Here is a 22,527-nt window from a genome sequence, read left to right as displayed (position 1 = left end):
TATGATATACTGTAATGTGTAGAAGTATATTACGTGTTTTTCTTAATATTACTTAAGATCTACACATTTTTCTTTCTTTTCGTGTGCGATTTCTAAGTAATTTATAAATTAATTGCAAATTTTTCACTAATGGGAAGAATTTCGGGACAAAGCCGGTAGCTTCAATTTAATATTTAAATGATAATTTAAGTAAAGTCAAATAGCTCTTTGTTTGTAGAAGAGCATTATCAATAAATTTTTACGACATTACATCTCAAACTCCTCAAGCACTTAAAATACTACCATTTTGGAACTTTATGGACATTGTTACTTTAATGGTTTTACTTTTTGACGCTATTCACTAATTCATTTTACTGTGATTGAATAACAACTTTGCAAAGTTTTATGTTTATCAATTACTCGGAAGTGGCATTTGAAAAGTTTGTCTTGAAATTTGTTACGCAAACCAATCACGCGGGAACACTAATGTTTATAAATTTACGTCCGTGTTACGCCATTTTGCCAAATTTACAAAAAGAGAATTGGTTTCTGGCAGCTAACAAAGATTTAAAAGTTTCTAACGGACTGTACGTCAAAGTGACCTCGGCAATTTTGCTGCTGAGCTGGCATCGAGCCTTTGTGAAACGTTGAAACGCATATGAATTGATACAGCGTCAGATGGGATAGGGACGTGATGTGCACGTGTAAATAAATAGCTGTTGCAATATTTTTCATACGCGTAACTTAAGCAATAACACGCACCTAAATTCTAAACGTACCTCAATTTATTTATTTTTAATGAATAGAAAATAAAACATAGGTAAATAGAATTATTTCATATACAAAATTTAGGTTCATTTATTTTAAAGGAACTTGAACGTTACAAGTATTACTTTTATAAACATAATATTCTCCGAGCTCTATAGCGAACTTATAACTGTCAAAGGATACATCCTTATTCCTTGCATATCTCAAAGCAGTTCCCAGTAGACTATGGAAAATTAAGATCAGAATCTATCTTCGTAATATGAAAAGACGGCTTTGCGTATTATAAAATTTTACTGAGCTCGTAAACCTTAAATTAATAATAAAGGTAGTAATTTTGTAATGGTAAATAATATGCGCAAAAATAAACACAAAATATGATATTTGTTTGATAAACTTTTTTTATCGAATACGATACGAATATTAAATTCCTACCAAATAAAACTATTAATTTATCATAGAGGATTTGGCGCTTACTAACCACTAAGAACCTTTTGTTTGTTGTAACATTTAATGATATTATAAATATAGATCGATAAAATATTTACTGACTACTAAATACATACAATTTATATATCAAACAAAAACACACATACACACATGTATTTTGTTTGCGACAGCTCTGCATGATGCGTAAAGCGATCCCCACTTTGTCACCCTTGTATTTTGCATAAATTAATATTATAATATGTAAGTGAAATAGTAAGTATAACTAAGTACTTACATTCATCGTGATCTTTGGCGGTGACTGTGAGGACTGTGTGCTGGATGTCTTCATTTTCGTCGACCTCCGCCTCGTATAACTCTTTGTCGAAATACGGCGGGTTGTCATTTTTATCCGCGATGCCGATACGGATGAATTTCGTTACTGCAAAATAAAACATATATGTTAAAGCTTGTCATTTTCAGGACATTTTGTTATTTTTTTTTTCAGTAAAATTAAGGCAACATATACTATATTTTTTTATACTATCGTAAGAAAAAAACTGTAGACATCATCTTATTTCAAACACATGAGTAATTCATAATCAAGAGAGAGTAATAAATATATTCTAGATTATTTCAGAACTAAAGTTTGTTTACAGTTGAAGTTTGGACTTGTTCTAAATCTAAGAGTTTAACTTTTTAAATATGTATTTTGGGATAAGATCAGAGCAAATATATAAAAAATATATTTATATATATAGCCATTACTCGTATACTAACTTGAACTCTCAGAGAAAATCGGTTTAATAGTTACTGTGGCTGCTATTTTGTACGATGAGTGGGAAAGCCGGAAACTATTTCATCTCTTACCCCAACTTTTTCGTTGACATCCAAATAATTTATTTTTTCCTTAAAAAGTTGTACCTCCATATATAAAATCAAAATACAAATTAAGGCCAAGTTAACCGAGGCTTGTGTAGAAAATGGAGCATTTAATTTTAATTTCATTTCATTATACTTACATCAATCCATAACAGTACATAAGTTATTTACATAGTATTTTATGTACATTCATTACATAGTATTAAAAAATATAAATTTGTGGTACATTATATTATTATGTGTATTAAATTGACAGCGATATTGCAATTGTTTGAAACAATAACTATCATATAGATTTCAAATTGTATCAATTGGCGTATAAATACAAAAATATGTCGACGAATAATCGGTCAAAATATGTTGACGAATAATTGGTCAATAATTGCGGTGATAGAATTTTTTTGGTCATTTCAACTTGATGTAATAACAAGGAAAAACTTTGAGTATGCAAATACAATAGGCGAAAATGAAATGTAAATATAAGTATTAATGGATCGGGCCTCGATTATAGCACAAATTTTATTTGAAGGTCGACCTAGGTGGTTCTAATTCAAAATGGTAGGTACTCTTAAGCTATCCAGGAGAACTTTAGAAGGCTTTTTAATTGAATTCTAGACTGTTTATTTTAACGTCAAATCTATAGGTCAATTAGTAGACATATTCGATTGTATATCTTTTTATGAAAGTAGGCGAGTAAAGACAAAATACGATTAATAAGATTGAGTGAGATTGAGACAAAATAAGATTGAGTGACAGATAGATAATATTACATTAATTGATAAATGTTATTACGTGACTAATAAATAAATAACAAACAACATCAAAAAATATGCAGTATTATACATTTCAATTAAGCGAAATAATTGAAATTTATTGGATAAAATCCATAGGCCTAAATGTTCAGTAAAATGATAGATTTAATTATTTGCCTGCAATATAGAAATGTCGCAACATCACAAAAGTATTACTGAATAAAGCGGATAACGAGTTCGAACAGGTCGCTACAAAATTATTTGGTCAATGATATTTGTTAATGATTGTGGTTTTTATTAAGCACTGAATATTTTACTACATCTAATATAATTTAAAATATATAATAAATAGTTGTTACACGTGTTTCAATTTGTAAACACTTTGAATTTAAATTTAATAATTACTTTAGTGATACCTTGTCCTTGATGGTGTGTCAATATAAAACCTACGCTAGATTTGACCCTAATTCTAACTGTAAAAACGCAACAATGACTGCGTAAATTGCTTTCAATTTCTCTTCCCTAACTATTTCTCTCGTGTTTAATATTATTGGTAAGAAAATACATTAGGTGAATATAACATCATCATTCGCACACTACCTACAATTATATTCAAATCAAGCTGTACAAGTTCCGATGACTTGTTAGTCATATCACAACAACGCCCAAACGATGTGATCTCTATACGGGACATGTCAAGTAAAAAGCACCACACTTATATTTTAATGAAGCCGTACTGAATGCACCAAATGAACCGTAATCTGTGTCAGACAGACGTATGGAAAAGAAAACTACAGGAAATTGCTTTCGTTTGAAGTCCTCTTTAGCGGAGATAAATTAGGGGCGTTTGTCGAAATGTCCGGAGGCCGCTCTGTTAGAATATTGTTACTTTTATGTTCTTATTGTGACACCATAGCGTGAAGGACGTTAACCTCACCTTGGATATAAAGATTATTATTCGCGAATTATACATTAAAAAGTTAACATTCCATCACCATGTTTTTGTAAAAATTCTTAGTTTAGTAGTTTAGTAGTTTTTTTTTAAGTTTAGCGAAGCGTTAAGTTTTCAAGTTTTTAGAGCTAAGCTATTGATTAAAAGACACCTACGTGAAAATAAGAGTTTTGGAATGAAACTATCAGAAGAACGTTATATCGTCAAAGAGTTATCTGATTATTTTATTATTATTAATATGCTTCATTGATTTTAGGAATTTACGCTTTAATTTGTGTTAAAATAAATTTTCTCTTTAGAAAGGAGACTGCCTTAAGTTGCAAAATAAAGCAGAATTTTTTTTTTCATTTTGACAAAGTTTTTTTTTTCTTTTTTTATGATTATACATTCACGCACATATAATGTCAATGGTATATCGTTAGTAATCATCACGTTAATAGTCACCACGCTGGGCAGGCGGATTGGTGACCGCAGGGCTGGCTTTGTCGCACTGAAGACGCTGCTGGCCGTCTTCGATCTGTGTATTTCAAAGCTAGCAGTTGGATGGTTATCCCGCCATCGGTCGGCTTTTTAAGTTCGAAGGTGGTAGTGGAACTGTGGCGTCAATAATATCTATTTTAAATTATAAAGTGTAAATACATTTATATAAACCATTTTTGACAGGATGCTTATGAATTTTCATTTGAAATCCATATTTGTATAGTTAAAAAGCATTTCTTCTCTTTTTTAAATATATACTCTCTCATAATACATACTCTCCAAAAATATAATCCTAAAGCGGCAGTGGGGAAAACAGTGTTGACAGTCATAAAAATTATAAAGTGTAAATACATTTATATAAACCATTTTTCAACAGGATGCTTATGAATTTTCATTTGAAATCCATATTTGTATAGTTAAAAAGCATTTCTTCTCTTTTTTAAATATATACTCTCTCATAATACATACTCTCCAAAAATATAATCCTAAAGCGGCAGTGGGGAAAACAGTGTTGACAGTCATAAAAATTGACGCGGACAACTCACGCTCCTCGTTTAATATTCAACCGCAATTTAGTATATACGAATGAAACCAACCAATGCCCCATAAATTTTCCCGCTATTTACATATCCTGTATACAACATGTAAAATTTAAGATATTATATAACCTACTAAACGGAAACGAAAATAATTTAATCGACGGTATCTACATATATATAGTTTATATGAAAATCTCAAAAAAAAAAATACATAATTGTATGAAGCAAAGACAATCTAAAATATGTCTCTGGAAGCTATTTAAATAACGAAACCGGAAAGTTTATTTTTCATTCTTCATTCTTAACATATTAAATTATTAATTAGAGATAACTGAGCTTTATTAAACCAATGCATATAATGAAATTCCTCGAAAGAATCCACGCATCAGCTAACGTGCCATCACGTTAAAACGATATAAGATATAGAAAGATATTTAATTAAAATATATTAAAGAATAATCAACTATTAGTTAAATTCTACAGACTAATAAATCTAAAACAACGTTGTATAATCTGTTATGCAACTAATGAGTATTTGTGTGTTTTAAAATATGTCAAAATTTGTAAAAGCATTTCAACTAAAAAGTCGTAAATATGCCCCTTTGATCGTCAGCTGTAGTGATACTTTACATTCTCATATACGTTTCGATGCGACGTGAATGAAAATTACGAGTGAGCATGAACTTTAATTTTCAGACAAATGTTTTCAATTAATTCGTAAAACAACGTTTTTGCGATAAACTTTACGCCTATAAAGTACGAAATGTATTCGATATCGTTTTCAGTTTAGAAATAATTTGCAACAGTTCACGCTTTCGAAATAGGGATTTTCGATATTGTATAATTATTTACTTTCGTTTGAAATATTATTTTGATTGTACAACATTTTATGAGATGGAAAAAAACACTCATAAATGTATGTTTTCTTCTATGAACCTACGTGACTAAAACTAAAATATATTAATAATGTAATGTTAATACAGAAATACCTATAATATACAGTTTAAATACAAAAACAACGTAGAGAAATATTATTTTACTTATGTTTTACTCAACATACCTTTGCTGTATTTTTAATTGTCTTTACAATTATTCAATTACAATTTTCCCATGTGTATAAACAAACACAACAAAAATTAAACTTTATTCGTCCCACATTTATTTAGATTAATTTATCATTTACATACCACCCATGACAACAAATAACAATTGATGTTTCCAGAGTATTTCTTTATTTATGAGCCCAGCTTGCCAATAGCCTTCCGGAGTACTTTAGATGAATTCGCAATAGATACGCGACACTGCCCTTTCGAGGTACCCTCGAACAAGACATATTTACGAGGGTTATTTCTCGACACGGTAGAAGAGTTCAGTATCATCTTTCCTTAAATCCTTATTACATATAATTTTGTTGAATACAAATTATAGTTATTAAATACAAAAGTTCCAAGTATTTATGTTACGTTCCAACCTTTGTTGGAATTAATAATATTGGAATTATAAATGATATTCTTATTGTATTGTTATAATATACAATAATATACATATAAAACCTTATAATACTTTGTCCTTAAGTTAAACTATTAATTGATTACCCAATGATTGATGACTCAAAACTGAGCTTTAGAAAAGGGCATTAATTTGTTTTAAGTTGTGAAATACATACATTTCAAGCAGGTAAATTGTGTTATAGAGAGATCATTTTATATCTAAAATTATACAGATGTCCAATATTATGTAATAATGTTTGAATTGATAATGCAACGTGTAGTAGAACATCAATTTCAGGAGCTTTTCTTTAACGTTTTTTTTTTAATGACTTGATTTATATATTTATTTCATACTAAATATGAATATTGAGTCACGTTCAACTGAACAATGTTTATCAACTCGTGACTAAGCCAAATCCAACGATCGAATCATCGGAGTAAAACAAAAGATAACTATATACCTACATATAATAAAATGGTAGAAAAGTCAAAACTGTACATTGAATATTTTTTTAAAAGAATACTTGGGGTGTGATCTACAATCGATACCGAAGCCAAAAATATAGTTTTTAGAATTATTGTCTGTTTGTCTGTATGTATGTCCGGGATAAATCAAAAAGTACTGCATGAATTTACTTCAAATTTGGCACAAATATTATTAAGAAGTCGGGTCAATATATAGGCTACAAATTATCACGCTATTACCTACGAGGAACCAGCAGTGAACCTTTATTTCTTCAACGCATTCTGTAACAACGTGTAATCTAACGACGCATATTTGAATGTTGTTATTATGTTGATAACCATGCTATAGGCTAGCTTCACACTATAAATAAAGACATTCTGAAGTGTATTTAGTATCAGCATTGCACCCGTGCGAAGCCGGGGCGGGTCGCTAGTATAACAATATTATCTCTTTTATATTACACTCAAATACAAATGATGTAAATCAAAAACTTCGAAACGAACAATACAGTCAAATTAATTTTCAGTTTTACTAAAATATAGAATATTTTTATAGTTACTCGTAATTACGTATAACATTTGGAGTAATATGATCATATATAATCTGTCTTATCTTTGTAGCCATTACCTCCACTATAGAAGTTTCCGGTGTTGAGCTCAGCTTTTATTACATCCATCTAATAATGATAATGATATCGTTAACGTAAAGTAGAAGGGTATTTATACTAACTATTAAGTACTATATAAATAGAACATTGAATATTTATTTAAACTAAAATTATAGCGAGGTTGAATATTCTATAATAAATAGAATGCTGCAATATTATAAAATTTAATTTCTATCAAAGTTGTCAATAGCATTATTATAAATATACTTAGCTAAAATTTGTATGTGCCAGCCTGTACCAGTCAGTATTCTTTAGGCGAATGAGGTCTACAGATACAGGCCAATCATTTAGGTATTCATTATTATCCATACTTATTAAAAAAGACTTAAGAATATTTCTCATTTATACTACACAATTGTATACTAGAGACCTAGTTTATTCCGAGTTAAAGATGCATTGAATAGTAAAAACTTCTTATTTGGCCGTGTTCCAAGGTATTCGCAAGAAAAGAATTTTAAGTACAATTCGAATGTACACAGCTCATAGACACATTACAAACACATTTATTGTTGAAATAAAGTAGGGATTTCGATTATTACGAGTATAAGTAAAATTTATTTATATTTATTCTTTGACGGTTCGCAGGAAAGTGGACATAAGGTGCCAATCAAACCACTAATTGCAAATTCATGCGACGTTTCGATCCTTTATTGGACCATCATCAGGCATCTACAATACATACAAACATTGAAGAAAGTTGTACAACTAATTAATCCATACAACAACAAAACAAAGAGAACCAAAGGTACTGATGGTTTGGTTCTCTCAATAAAGGATCGAAACGTCGCATGAATTTGCAATTAGTGGTTTGATTGGCACCTTATGTCCACTTTCCTGCGAACCGTCAAAGAATACTTATAACAAATGGACACAACGATAAATAATTTATTTATATTATTTATTTAACAACCGCTCTGGAGTAGTAGTGCGAGTAGTCGCTTATAACACCGACGGTTTGTGAGTTCGATTTTCGCTCGGGATGCGTATTTGTACAAATATTTCTTTCCGGTTTGGATGTCTGTCCTTGTGGGTCTCCCCACCGTGCCTCAGAGAGCACGTAAGGCCGTCTGTCCCAGTTGTTATCATAAATACCTGATAGCAATCGTTAGTCCTAGTAGGGAACATATCCGCCAACTCGCATTGGATCAGCGTGGTAGATTAAGCTCCTCATCTTTTTCCTACACGGAGAAAGAGGCCGATGCCCAGCAGTGGAATGTTATTTATTTATTAGGAGGCATACGCCTGATATATTTCTTGAAATGCCTTAAGCCATCATAACTATTAACACATAAATTTTCAACAATAAAAGAGTAAAATATTATTTAATTGACTTCAAAAAAGGAGGAGGTTACTCTATTCGACCGTATATATATATATATATATATATATATATATTTTTTTTTTGACGTATTCGGGGATAACTTCGTCGTTTATGAACCGATTTTGATTTTTTTTTTTTGTTGGAAAGGAGATATCCCAAATGTGGTACCATGATAAGGAAACTAGGATCTGATGATGGAATCCGAGAGAAATCGAGGGAAAGCCTCGAAAATTGTAGTAACAATTAGTGCGTTTGTTAATTTTTGTCGTCTACCTATGTTGTATTACTTGTCGATGTAATTGAAGTTGGTTTTTTCGTGTGTAAACAAACACAATTATTTCTTAATCACGATTCAAGCTGTAATATTCCACTGCTGGACATAGGCCTCTTTCTCCACGTAGGAGAAGGTTTAGAGCTTAATTCACCACGCTGCTTCTTTGCGGGTTGGCAGGATGCTATTAGTTCTTAATAGCGATGACTAAAAACTACTACTAAAACATTTTAACTACTAAAACTAAAGACATTTTATAAAAATACATATTTAAAGTAAGGTTATCAAATTAAATACAATGTAAGTTGGCGATAAAATAAATATGTGTTTAGTTTAAAAACACCACACAAAAAGCGAGCGCCAGATAGTAGAGTAAATAAAGTAATGTCAAAAGAGTATTCAATTACGTAAGTCTTGCAACGGTGAGATGGTAAACGATTTAGTAACCGTCGGAAAATTAAATAAATAAAGATAAAAGCTGTACCAGAGAGTGCACAGCAGATTCAAGTGAGTGCGTAACATGGTATGTCCATTCCGCATTCACACACACGTTTTCATAATGGTGATTCAATTAATATCATTCATAAGCTCATTACACGAGATATTATTATACGTAATGGTAATGATATTCCCTATTTAAATTTATGGGTACAAAATATATATTACTAAATAAAGTACTTATTAAACGTTCGACTACATGCAGTAATTTATTTGAACGTTTTAAATCTTCGTTATCGAATTTACTTGTAAATAAAAGTGTATTAGTGTGTGTGCAATTCACACACGGCAGAAGTAAAACTTCTGAAAAGTCGTAGGAAGGAACGTTTTGATTTGTGCTATCGACTATGATTACAGATTATTATTTATATAAAAGCAAAGAAATCACCGATTCGGAATGTGGATTTTGCAGAGAAGAATCGGCAAAAAAATCCGCAATTGCTCTTTTGAAAATAATATATAAACTGTATTTTAGTACAAAATTAGTAATATCTTGCATGAAATACAGCGGCATTAAGTCCACACATCTTTATCAACTATGTAATCCTACACCGAATAATACGCTTTATCTGTTAATCTCTTTTTAATAAAAACTTTTAAATTTATGTTGAGATAATTCCAAATTTGTTTGTGGGATTTTATTACACATGCGAATACCCAGAACGGAGAAGTTTACTTTGCGCAGTCGGAAACTTGGAGTTACAATTTTGTTATTCCTTCTCGTGTTTACACGTCGATTATTACTACTTATTTCAAAACAATGAATATTCTGGTGAATATACATAATATTGTTATAAATATATTGCAAAGCAAATGTTAATATGTCTACCTTTTGAAAAACATCGCATAGGGTGACTCGAGCTCCAAGGACGTAAATGCCGCGAATGTCAATGAAAAATATTATTCGAAAAATTTACCTCATTTCTCCGATGTGTCGCATGCTATTTATATATGTAAACGTACAATATTAAGTATATGATAGTATATTTAACGTCAAGACTTATGTTTAACCATATAAATATTTACTATAAATGAAGCGACACGCTTGACAATTTTGATAATATCACAGAAATACAAACAATGGTTGCATTCCATGTATTGAAATAAGAAACGAATAAAAAAATTACACAACCGTTATCGCGCGGCATTTTATTGCGTATAAAACTGCAGTTAAAAAATGAAAAATAAGAGCGTACAGTTAACTGAGTACCTACAACATTTTTAACGACGATTTTTAAGAGTTATTGACGGATAATATTACTATAACGATATTATTTCAACTACATCTCTACTCGGTATATTCTATTCTTCGTTTCATATTAAAACCTACAAAGCAAATTTCCGACGTCTATATAATAATATGTTTAATAAGACATATTACCAAAATTACGTTCCACTTACTCCTCGAGACCCAGATTATACCCAAATTGCTTTAACTTTACAAACATTGGTTTAGGTCGACTACACTTTAATGTTATGTAGAACTATTACTCGTTATTATTTCATACAGCTACATTGTTATATTATTTCAATATAACTGTATGCTCGTGTAGACTCATGTAAGTGATTTACTTACAATACATATTCGCAGAAATGTATAAATGAATACTCCCGAAAAATTTGATGTGATTACCATCACAAAAGTTTTTTTTATTGCGCAATATTTGTACATCATGTAGTGGCTTAATAATACACTTGTTGTGTTAAAGTTTTTCTGATTCTTCTCTCAACTACGGAATTTTATTGTTACACTTTATAGACATTTTTATGGTCAAAGATATTAAAAAGTTGTTTATTTACGTCACCGTCATACGACTTATCTGTCCTGTCCTTGTTTCTGCATTAAAAAAAAAAAAAACTGTTGATATGTATACGCTATGGTTGTTGATAATTTCACGGAAATCAACGTAAATATAAAAGGAATCTGAATCATCAAATCAAAAAAGTGAAACACATTTGTGTAAGATATATTCATAAGGTTAATTTAATTTCATAGAACCTCAGCCGAAAACTAGGGTTGTCTAATGTAGAATAGCAGACAATAATATTTGGATTCGCTTAAAATAACAAAACTTAACTCAAATTTACTCCGATATGACGTAAAGAACAGAAAACGTGAATAAACTGATGATGCGAGATTCCACCTATAATGTTGAAAATGCTAAATCTTGAAAATTCGTCCCGCGCTTGGCGATAGAATAGGTCATGAAATAACCTGCAAGTTTTTGGAAAAATAAAAGACACAGTAAGTATACTAGTTTTAAACTTTCACGACCACTATTAAGATATAAGATATAGCAGTTACTCGCCAATATGTATTGGAACAGCGTAGAGATCAAGATTTAATTCTACTTCTTAACATGGTAAAACGTTATCGCCTAGCAATCATATATCCTCAAACTATTACAGTCACAGCAATTTTTTGAAAGCACGTAGCTAGAACATCCATTTCAAAATGACGCAAGTTATAATTGTGTTTACTGACAAACGAAAAAAAAAACCGACTTCATTTACATCGACAAGTAATACAATGTAGGTTAACAAAAAATATGTCAAGTAAATATGTCAAAAAAATAGTCAAGTAATAAAATTATTAAAGACTTCTCAAAAAGTAGTTATCAGATTTCGATCAAATTTAAATAGGACCACAAGACAAGCATACCTATGCAAGCATCCGGTTTCGATTAAAACGAGATTCATCAAAATGTTTGATCGATATTCACCGAAGTAGTTTTACCGAATATCTGATAGATGGCGTTGCGCCTAAGTATGCAACATCTCATAAACACACGTCATCGAAGATCATTAAAAAAGTACTTATATTTGATAGATGGCGTCGTGACAAAGTATTGAAACATGATCACATGCATGTTACATCTCTGCACCGTCATGTAAATATGCGTCATCAAAGATTACTCAAAAAGTACTCATTATATCTCAATTATATTTAAATGGAACCGAATGATAGTATTAGCTTTTAATTTATACAACAATTTTGAAAACAAAATTGAGAACCTCCTCCTTTTTGGAAGTCGGCTGAAAATGGTAATCTTTCTAGCAACATCTGAAGGTTTGTCCAACACTCATTCTCCCTGCGTATATGGCGATATTTACTTTGAATTTTTAAATTCATGGGGATGTATTCTTTAAGAGTTTAGTACGAAATGTGCATGTTTTGAAGCACGTATAGCGCTGTACTGTAGTGGTAGTGAGCGACTAGTCTGAAGTTATCATTGTCTTACGGTTGTTTCTCTACTGAATACAAATAGTTGAAATTTTTGTACGTGTAAAAACTGTAGATCCTTCAAATATTTGTATTAACTTCACTATTTTTTTCAAATAGCATTTTAAGACATTTGCAGGATTTGGTAATATTAAAAACGGAACAACTTGTACAACATTTCGAGTTTTTAGTTTTATAATCACGCTAACGTAAATATATATATTAAAAGCCCATATGTTACAAGCTGTAGCATATGGCTTTTTTCGCCTACAGTGAAAGGGGTTCCAAATCATTGCAATTTCTACTTTTCATTTACATTGTTTCAAAGTAAAATAATAAAACTTATTTTTTGTTAATGTAAATACAAAACTTTGATGATGAGCGTTTTTGATTTTCTGTAGCAAATATTCACTTTTACTTCTAAATATAATTTTTAACATACTACTTGTATATGCGTCAACTTTCAAAAATTCGAAAATCTTAGTTATTGTTATTTGTTTAGAACGTAAAATGAAGGTTTTGTGATTGTATTTGGTATTCACAATAGAAAAACGGAATCTGTGTGAATGGTGGTTGAAATTTCAATGCTCGTACTGCAACATAAATTTTATTACTTAACTCGAGACTAGCTTTCTTTTTTGTAGTGAGCTGCTATGGACTTATGAGAAAACCTTGATGTGTATAAAATAGAACAAGAAATGTTTCAAGTATATGCTTTTTATTTAGTTAAGTGGTATATCAAAGTTAATACGCTAACATTTTGGGTAGTGACGTTGAACAGTTCCTTAGTTAAATATTTATAATACTATTTTCACATCAAAGAGACACTGTCGTCTATTGATATTAAATCAAATTTAACCAACTAACCTAACGTACAAATAGCAATAATTAACTGTTTCGTATTTAATAAAGCCATAATTGGAAATGAATTACCGAACTTTTTAGCGATACATATTTTACCAAATTAATTCTTTAGTATTTACGAGCTTTTGACATTACGAGTACATGTTGAAATAGGAATTCCAAGCCAATAAAAACAGCAGTCGAATGAATAAAAGAAACTTACGTTTCTTCAAGATTATTATCAAGAGACTGATGAAATGAGAAATGGAACCGGGAGTCGCTAAGGCACTTCGAGTAATATATATTCTAAAAGTGATCTCGATCAGAAAGCTATCGAAGCTAGGGCCGTAATCAATTTTGTTAGACCGCATATAACAGCTGGCAACCGCTATTTCTGTCGTCATTACGCAATTTGTTTTTTTTAATTTCAATTAAAAAATAAAGTATAGTTCACCATTTTCGCATAGGCATCGTTACAAGAGAATTTATAAGGGCACGTCGAATTAGTGACACGTAAGTGGAGTATGCCGTATACTGTCAATACACTATCCTTGTGTTATTAAGAGCTCACTTCAGTCAAGATTGAGTTATTATCTCATCTGATGGTCGCCCGCCGCTTCGCCAATCTGTTTGACCCCAGGTGCGCGTTTCCTTGCATTGACACACTTTACAACATATTGCTTCGCAAACGATATCTACCATATTTTAATATTAAATCTATCCTTCCATACCAAAATCTACAGTGATAAAATCTTGAGATCTTTTTGAAACTCTGTTACTTTTCAAAGGCTTACCACTAAATCAATTAAAATGAAGTAAGAAGATGAATTCCTACCCTCCTCGATTTCCATTACTTTAAAAACTTAAAATTTAAAATCATTTCATAATTCTACCTACCATTGGCCAAAGTTTCGTCTTTATTTTTGTAATTGGTAGAACGTTTGATTTTGAGCCATTGCATTTCATTGAACGTAAAAAAAATGAAAAGTATACTCATACCGGATTGTTTTAAATGGATATTTGAGCATAGTCCAAAACAAACGAAATTAATCTTGCTACAACTCTTTAATGGGCTTTAAAATATAATTATAGTTTCGCGTTACCTAGTATATTATTATAACAGAATTATTTCACAACAAATTAACATAATAATGTAGTTACTTTGTAACTTACAGAAATTATTTGATATGATTGCTAATAACAGACCGCTTTAACTAGAAACGTTAGTTTGAAGCACTTCCTGCTTGGGGTGGTATTCAAAACTTTTTTCATATTAGTTAATCTATAGAACAAGTAATATAATTACAAACTACATTAAATTAAGTCAAATGAACAATCATTGCAATACAATTTAATTAAAAAAAAAAATTTTTTTTTCATTATTGTATTTGCGAAACTGAAACATCATAATGATTTTAAATTATTTTTTAAACGACTACAAAAAAGGAGGAGGTTACTCAATTCGACCGACTCGATTCGATATATATATATGTATGTATGTTCGGGGATAACTTCGTCGTTTATGAACCGATTTTGATAATTCTTTTTTTGTTGGAAAGGAGATATCGTAAGTGTGGTACCATGGTTAATCATAATAATAGGATCCCAGAGAAATCGAGGGAAACCCTCAAAAATCCGCATAACTTTTTACTGGGTGTACCGATTTTGATGATTTTTAATTTAATCGAAAGCCGATGTTTGTCATGTGATGATTACAACTTTTGGAGTAATCTTTGATAATGTGTATTTACTTGACTACTTTTTCGTCTACCTACGTTGTATTACTTGTCGATGTAATTGAAGACGGTTTTTTTCGTTTGCCAGCAAACACAATTATTTTTTAAACCCTACAACTCTATGGCTAAAACTTACTTTTCAAAGTAAAGCTAGATTACACATTTTTATATTAAATTTATATCCCAGGTAACATTCAAAACTATACAAATATTCTTTATTGTACACCACAAATAAACATAAAAAAATTAAAATAATGACAAAATAAACAAATATACAAAGCGCTGTGATTAGTTATTTTTTCAAGAATCTCAGAAGAAAATGCAATAACTCTTAGACTGCCAACAACAAATAGTTCAGAGGCCCGTTAAGAGTTGAATCACGTACCTAACGCATTAGTTAGTTAAAGCAAAATGGAAATGGCAAAACTTTTCTAGAAAAAAATAAGCATTTTTTCTTGCATTATGTATACCGTCTTGGGTATTTAAAATCCCCGCTTACAGATCCTTATTTAGAACATGTTTAAACAGTAATCAGTTACAATTATGTATAAGTTTGTTGACATAATATTCCCCAGAAATCTAATTAAGAACTCTGAATTTGAATTGTCCTGTTTTAATAGTTTTAAATTAATAATAATTTATGTCGTATTTGTATATAATAATAGTTTTACTGAAGACTATAGAAAACTAGACAACACAACAATAATTTAAAAAATAAAATAAAATTTAAATCTATTGAATAATGAAGAGTTAATAATTAATTTGATTTGTGAATTTATCCTTTTATTCATTTATATATCTACGTGGATAAATTTGAACTGTCTCCATTTTTACTATAGCATCAGTGTAATTAAAAGATTATTTATAAACTCCATTTCAATGTGATTCAGTTGGTCAGTAGTTATAATTCAGTTACATTTATTATAACAAACTTTTAATAATAATCCCTTACTAAAAATATAGGTAGACAAAATTGTTCCGACCCCAGATTACTGGGTATACTCCTTCGCTATAAAGGTTAACGAAGGTCATATGGATCTGAAATTAGATTAATAAGCAGACCCGGCCTAATAGTGGAAAAAACTATGGAGAATATTACATTATACGCTAGCCCAACTTACGTCATAAGTTTATCCGTAAAAATTTAACAACACAATTTTTGTTATAATGAAACAACTTTTTCGGATTTTATCGCGGTCTATTAGGTTTTTTAGATGCCCGACGTTACAGCAACCATGGTCACTGTAAAGTATCCGAAATTTCGGGCATCTAAAAAACCTAATATAAACTGCGATAAAATCAGAAAAAGTTAAGCATCCTAATTAGTAAAATTCGCGTAAACATTAGAAGATTAACAATGCAATATTTATTTTTATTGTCCAACTTACAAATAGATTTTAATACCTTTTAAAAGAATGAGTTATCCATACGAAATTAGCTCATTTTTAACCAATTTAAAAAAAAGGAGAAGGTTTTCAATTTGTGTGTATTTTTTATTTTTATATGTTACCACAAAACTTTTACTTGGTGTACCAATTACATGTGACAATTCTCTTTTTATATTTAAAAACTGGTTGGTACCAATCGCGTGGTCCCTTTTAAATTTTAAAGTTTTTCCCTGATAATGTGCATTGTACTATACTTGTCGCTATGAGTTGACTGTCGATGTGAAATTTATTTTATTATTTTTTTTGAGAACAAACACAATTATTGAATGTATTTTTGGTTTTGTTTTAATAAAACATAAGTGGACAGCTCAATAGAGAAACATGAATTAAAAGTCTTTGTATATAACATTTTTGGAACGTGTAGTGCCGTGTATTTCTATAGCCTATAGTCATAAAGAGTAACAATAAAATTTCGTTAACCTATACTTAATTAAAATTTTCATATGAAAAACATAATATTGTTTACGTGACATAAAGAACTATAAAGATTTATCTGACGTGGTGTTGGACGTAATTTGTCTGGCATTTCATTAAATGAAACTAGTTTAGAAGAAAACACAAAAACAACTTTTTGGACATGTCGGTGACAAGGGTATCGTAACTTTACAAATGTATTTTATACGTTCAAGCGCAGTCAACTAGTATTTACGTGTTTATTTCGTAAAAATAACTACACAATTTTGTTTTTTACTCAAATACGGCGAAATATCAAAAATAAATGTTTTGACCTATAGGTGTTTGTACGTTTGTGTATATTTGTGTGCTAACTTAATTTAATACTTGTGTTGTAGAAAGCATGCTATAGATCATATTGGATTCGTCTGAAGGTGCGAGTGATACAAATAATAATGTGCAGAACAATGTCATCGTCGACGACACGACATCTTTATATAAATTTATTGTAAAACAAATTTGTCGTTATTATTTTCATTAATTTCTTAGAATTTCTTCTTAAGAATTGTCAATGGAATAAAATTTCTTAGGAATTACTTTCGATTTAAAAATTAAGTAATTGAGCTTGGTTTGTTATGGCTAAAGGTGTCACGTCAATCGAGAAATTGTAGTCCAAATTCGTGAGTAATTTAATGTAAGTAAAACAAATAAGTTGTCAAAATATATAATGAATTTTTATATTTCTTATAGTGCTGATCTAAGAATAAGTTTTAATGCAAAACACTTAAATTTATTGTTCCACTTATTATGTGAAATTAAATATTAAAAGGTTGAAAAAATAATAAATAACTTCCAAAAAACTTGCATTGAAAACTTACAGCACTCGTATATATTTTTTTATTATAAAAATAGTATCACACATCGGTATGAGAGTGTATTAAATTACATGATGACCAAACGTTATGTAACAATAGTTTTACGGCAAGTGTTTCATATATTATTTGTTACTTGTGGTTTTTACTGATTTTTGAACAACATAATAAGTAATAAACATAACAACATTAAAAGTAAACCACCACCCCGCCTGCCCAGCGTGGTAACTATGGGAAAAACACATGAGTTCACGCCACGCACTTTTTGCACTTTTGGCGCGAATTTGTGAAGGCCTATGTCCAGCAGTGGACTGCAATAGGCTAAAGTGATTAAAAGTAAAAAGAAGTCACCACTTCTTGTTCACCAACAATAGGCGGTCCTTATGCTAAAAGAGTGATCTTCAAGGCACTCTTAGTTAAAAAAAATTTCCAACTAATTTTATCTTCATCAGTTTAGCTACGCCAAAGACTTAAAAATTTTCTTTCACATATTAATTAAATGCTTCTTATGTTGAATCTAATGTAAGAACACGCTTCTATTATATGCATCTGCATGTACATTGTAAAGTATGTACGTAAATAACCGAGGACGCGCCCCGAGCTTCACCCCGCCAGCCACAATTATGTTCACCATTGCTTTAGTGTAAGTGATAACCCTTTCGTGCGATATTCTCACCGAACGGTCCTTGGTATACCAAATTTTTAAATGAACAAGCGAGTGGAGTATGTTGCTCTACATACATAATGATAAATTAATAAAATAAGCGACGTACAAGGAAGCTTAGTATAATAATAAATAGTGGAACATACAAATTCATTCTTAATAATAATTGTGTTTGCAAGACAACACAATTTCAATTATATCGACAAGTAATACAACGTAGGTAGACGAAAAATTAGTCAAGTAAATACGCATTATCAAAGATTACTCCAAAAGCTGTAATCAAATCTCAATGAAATTTAAATGTGACCACATGATAAACATCGGCTTTCGATTAAATTAAAAATTATCAAAGTCGGTACACCCAGTGAAAAGTTGTGCGGATTTTCGAGTTTCACACCAGGGATATCTCCTTTCCAATAAAAAAAGAATTATCAAAATCCGTTTATAAGCGACGAAGTTATCCCCGAACATACATAAAAACATATATATACGGTCGAATTGAGTAACCTCCTCCTTTTTTGAAGTTGGTTAAAAATAATTTATAACAAATACCTTTGTTCCTTTTCCATTTCAAAAAAGGTAAAACATAAAAAGATGCTGAAATGCGTACTAATAATCATTTTAATCAAAAGCCCAAATAAAACCGTTTGTGGTTCTTTCAACTTCAATTAGGTTTTAAAATGACAACAACCAACAAACCAACAACTACCGTATAAACTTCCGTTTCAACCGTATTTTATAGTGCATAAAGCGGAGACAGGTATTTTTTATACCCAGAAGTTCAAAAGTAAAGTTTTAGTCTTCCAGTTTCGAAAATAACAGAACAACATTTTTTTTTTTACTTTCTTTTCGATGTAATTCCTAGGGACAAATTTTGCAAAAACGCTTTAATACCTATTTGTTTATTTTATAAGCATCTATTGATGAACCTTACTTTTAGTTTCAAAATTACTTAATTAAACATATAAGTTTATAGTCTCAGTGTATCCTGTAAAAGTGAAACTTCCAATAATACTAAAATACAATATAAGTAAATAATGATATAGCAAATGTTCGATTTTTATTTTGATTTGGCAATGATGATAACTGAAAACTAAGTAAATGAGTTAGAATTTATTATAAAATAATAAAATCATTTAATAAAAAACTTTTTTCGGATTTTATCGCGGTTTATTGTTAACTTTTGATTCCCGACGTTTCGGATACTTTACAGCAACCATGGTCACGGGAGGTCCTCCCGCGACGGGAGGTCCAAACCGCGATAAAATCCGAAAAAAGTGTTTTATTAAATGAGTAAAATTCGCGTAAACATTAGAAAACAATAATAAAATCATTTATTTTACAAGTAAAGATTCAAGTTCTGACCACTATACTCTACAAAATTATCTGTTGAATTAGGTTGACGTGAATACGATACATACATTGATTGAGCTAAACAATATTGTATCCAATAATATAACAGGATACTGCTAAAAGTCAGACGATCCGTTATACTTCAGAATTCGTGTAATTGTCCTTAACTGAAAATTTACGGAGATTGAGAGCGGACACTTTTAAAATAGATTATTTAACAATTCCAAAGCGAAGATTATAAGTAGGTTTCTTGTCGAGATAATACCACTTTATTTTATATAAAAGTAAAATAATTAAACAACCAATTAATTACTTTCAAATAACAAGCAGTTTTTATAAAGTATTCTCGGACATTGATAGAAAGTAAGTAAGAACTAATTATCCTCAATTTTCGTCGTATTTGTGACCAACAGTTAATAAGGGTTTTAACTTACAAGATTTTTAATGGTCATGATGTCATAATCATAACTAACAATACAACGTTGACTAAAATAATGATTCAATATTGTAATTTAATACTTTTTAATAGCTGAGATGTTTATTAGGAGAGCACGCGTTTTCAAACAAACGTTATGGTGTCTTTAAAACCTTACTTGTACTCTGATGTAAAAGAAAACATCCTAGGAGGTCTTCCAACAAAAAAATCAACACCTTTCTTTTGTCGAAAAGGCATACAGCTTACTTTCATTAAACAGAACAGTTCTTTTTTAATTAATTAACGCATAATCTTAAGTTTCAGATTAATTTGCATTAAAATAAAACTTGTGCTAGTTGTGGTTGTATATAAATTGATGAACACAGTGAGCGTGGATTTTTTTTACACTGTTTTGTAAAAATCTATTGTGTATCATCTGTTGCTAATCCTTTCAAGAAATAAATAAAATAATATATTTAATAATAACATAAGATGTGGCTTAGTAAAAAAAAAATGCTCGGTACGTTATACAAATTATGTGACACAATATAATGCGTATGTAACAATTAATTTAAGCAGACGGTTTCTCGTATTTATAGCCTTGATTACATCAAGATCTCATAGATAATATAATTAGCATTAATTTCATGGGAAGTAATTAGATTTTGCGACGTTAGCCAAACAATGTTTCTTACTTATGTGTTATGGTACAACGTGTGTTAAATACATTAAGAATTACGATCTTCTTAATCACTTACTGATTTAACTTAATAACACGAACATGTCATAATTGTGTTTGCTGGCAAACGAAAAAAACTGACTTCAATTACATCGACAAGTAATAGAATGTAGGTAGACAAAAAAATAGTCAAGTAAATAGGCATTATCAAAGATTAATCTAAAAGTTGTAATCAAATCTCGATGAAATTTAAATGTGACCACATGAAAAACATCGGTTTTCGATTAAATTAAAAATCATTAAAATCAGTACACCCAGTAAAAATTTATGCGGTTTCTTGAGGGATTCTCTCGATTTCTCTGAGATCCCATCATCAGATCCTGGTTTCCTTATCATGGTAACACACTTAGAATATCTCCTTTCCAACAAAAAAAGAATTATCAAAATCGGTTCATAAACGACAAAGTAATCCCCGAACATAAATATATTTATATATGAGACGCGAAGACAAAGAAAGACAAAATACGTTTAAAATATATTTTTCTCAAGTGTTCATATAGAAGATAAGGGTACAGAAATTCGTATATCTATTCGTATGCTTAATTTCATAGATCTAATTATATTACTACGTACTTTAAAGTCTTAAAATAAATATCTTTATATATATATATATATTTCTTGTGTGCGTGTGTATGTCACTGAACTCCTCCGAGACGGCTGGTCGGATTTTGATAAAAAAAAATGTGTGAGTTCAAGGGGATTCGAGGATGGTTTAGATTCACAATTTGGTCCACTGGAAAATGTTTATTTAACTAATGTTTCATTTATAAGTAGTTGTTAATTTTGGAATGTTTTACATTGGATCCGATAGACTGCGCTACCATCGCAGCATCAAATATTAAATATTATTCTATTTTAATTTCAGTTTGTCCCGACAGTTGGTGCTGCGATCAAATTGAGAAAAATATTTGAAATTTGTGTTATGGCAAAACGTTTATTATGTTATGGCGTAACGTTTGCGGGGTCAGCTAGTTTTTCTATAGTATTACAAGCACATAAGTTTATTTTTTACCTTATTTAATTTTTTATGAAAAAAGCAAATCCTGAGAGGTTAACCGACACTGTTCTTCAAAACAAATCACAGAACATTACAAACAACTAATTTGCTATAAAAGGTTATTTGGTATCGTTCATCAATTTTTGACTTTGATCAAAAAAGAAAACCACTCTGTTATATTATTTTCATAAGTAATAAAACATTTTGGGCTCTCAGTTTGCGTAGACCATTATTATACATCTGTTTAATGAAGAGAATAATTCAAACAATTAAAATACATCTATTATCTACTTTCCTCAATTAACGTCAACTTAATTAAACTTATAATGATTTAATACGAATTAATAATACTAGCT

The 22,527-nt window shown here is 30.2% G+C and overlaps 1 protein-coding gene across 1 annotated transcript in view; it reads right to left on the bottom strand.

The window, feature by feature from the left end:
* Positions 1 to 22,527, bottom strand: part of LOC123669469 (neural-cadherin-like) — a 93,475-nt gene that overhangs the window by 68,410 nt on the left and 2,538 nt on the right. The window contains 1 exon segment of the mRNA XM_045603074.1: positions 1,469 to 1,612. Within this exon segment, the coding sequence (XP_045459030.1) occupies positions 1,469 to 1,612 (144 nt within the window).

Source organism: Melitaea cinxia, chromosome 3 (genome assembly GCF_905220565.1).
Source record: "Melitaea cinxia chromosome 3, ilMelCinx1.1, whole genome shotgun sequence".
NCBI classification, from domain to species: domain Eukaryota; kingdom Metazoa; phylum Arthropoda; class Insecta; order Lepidoptera; family Nymphalidae; genus Melitaea; species Melitaea cinxia.
The sequence above is the reverse complement of the archived record's forward strand: the minus strand, read 5'-3'. Positions and strand labels throughout refer to the sequence as shown.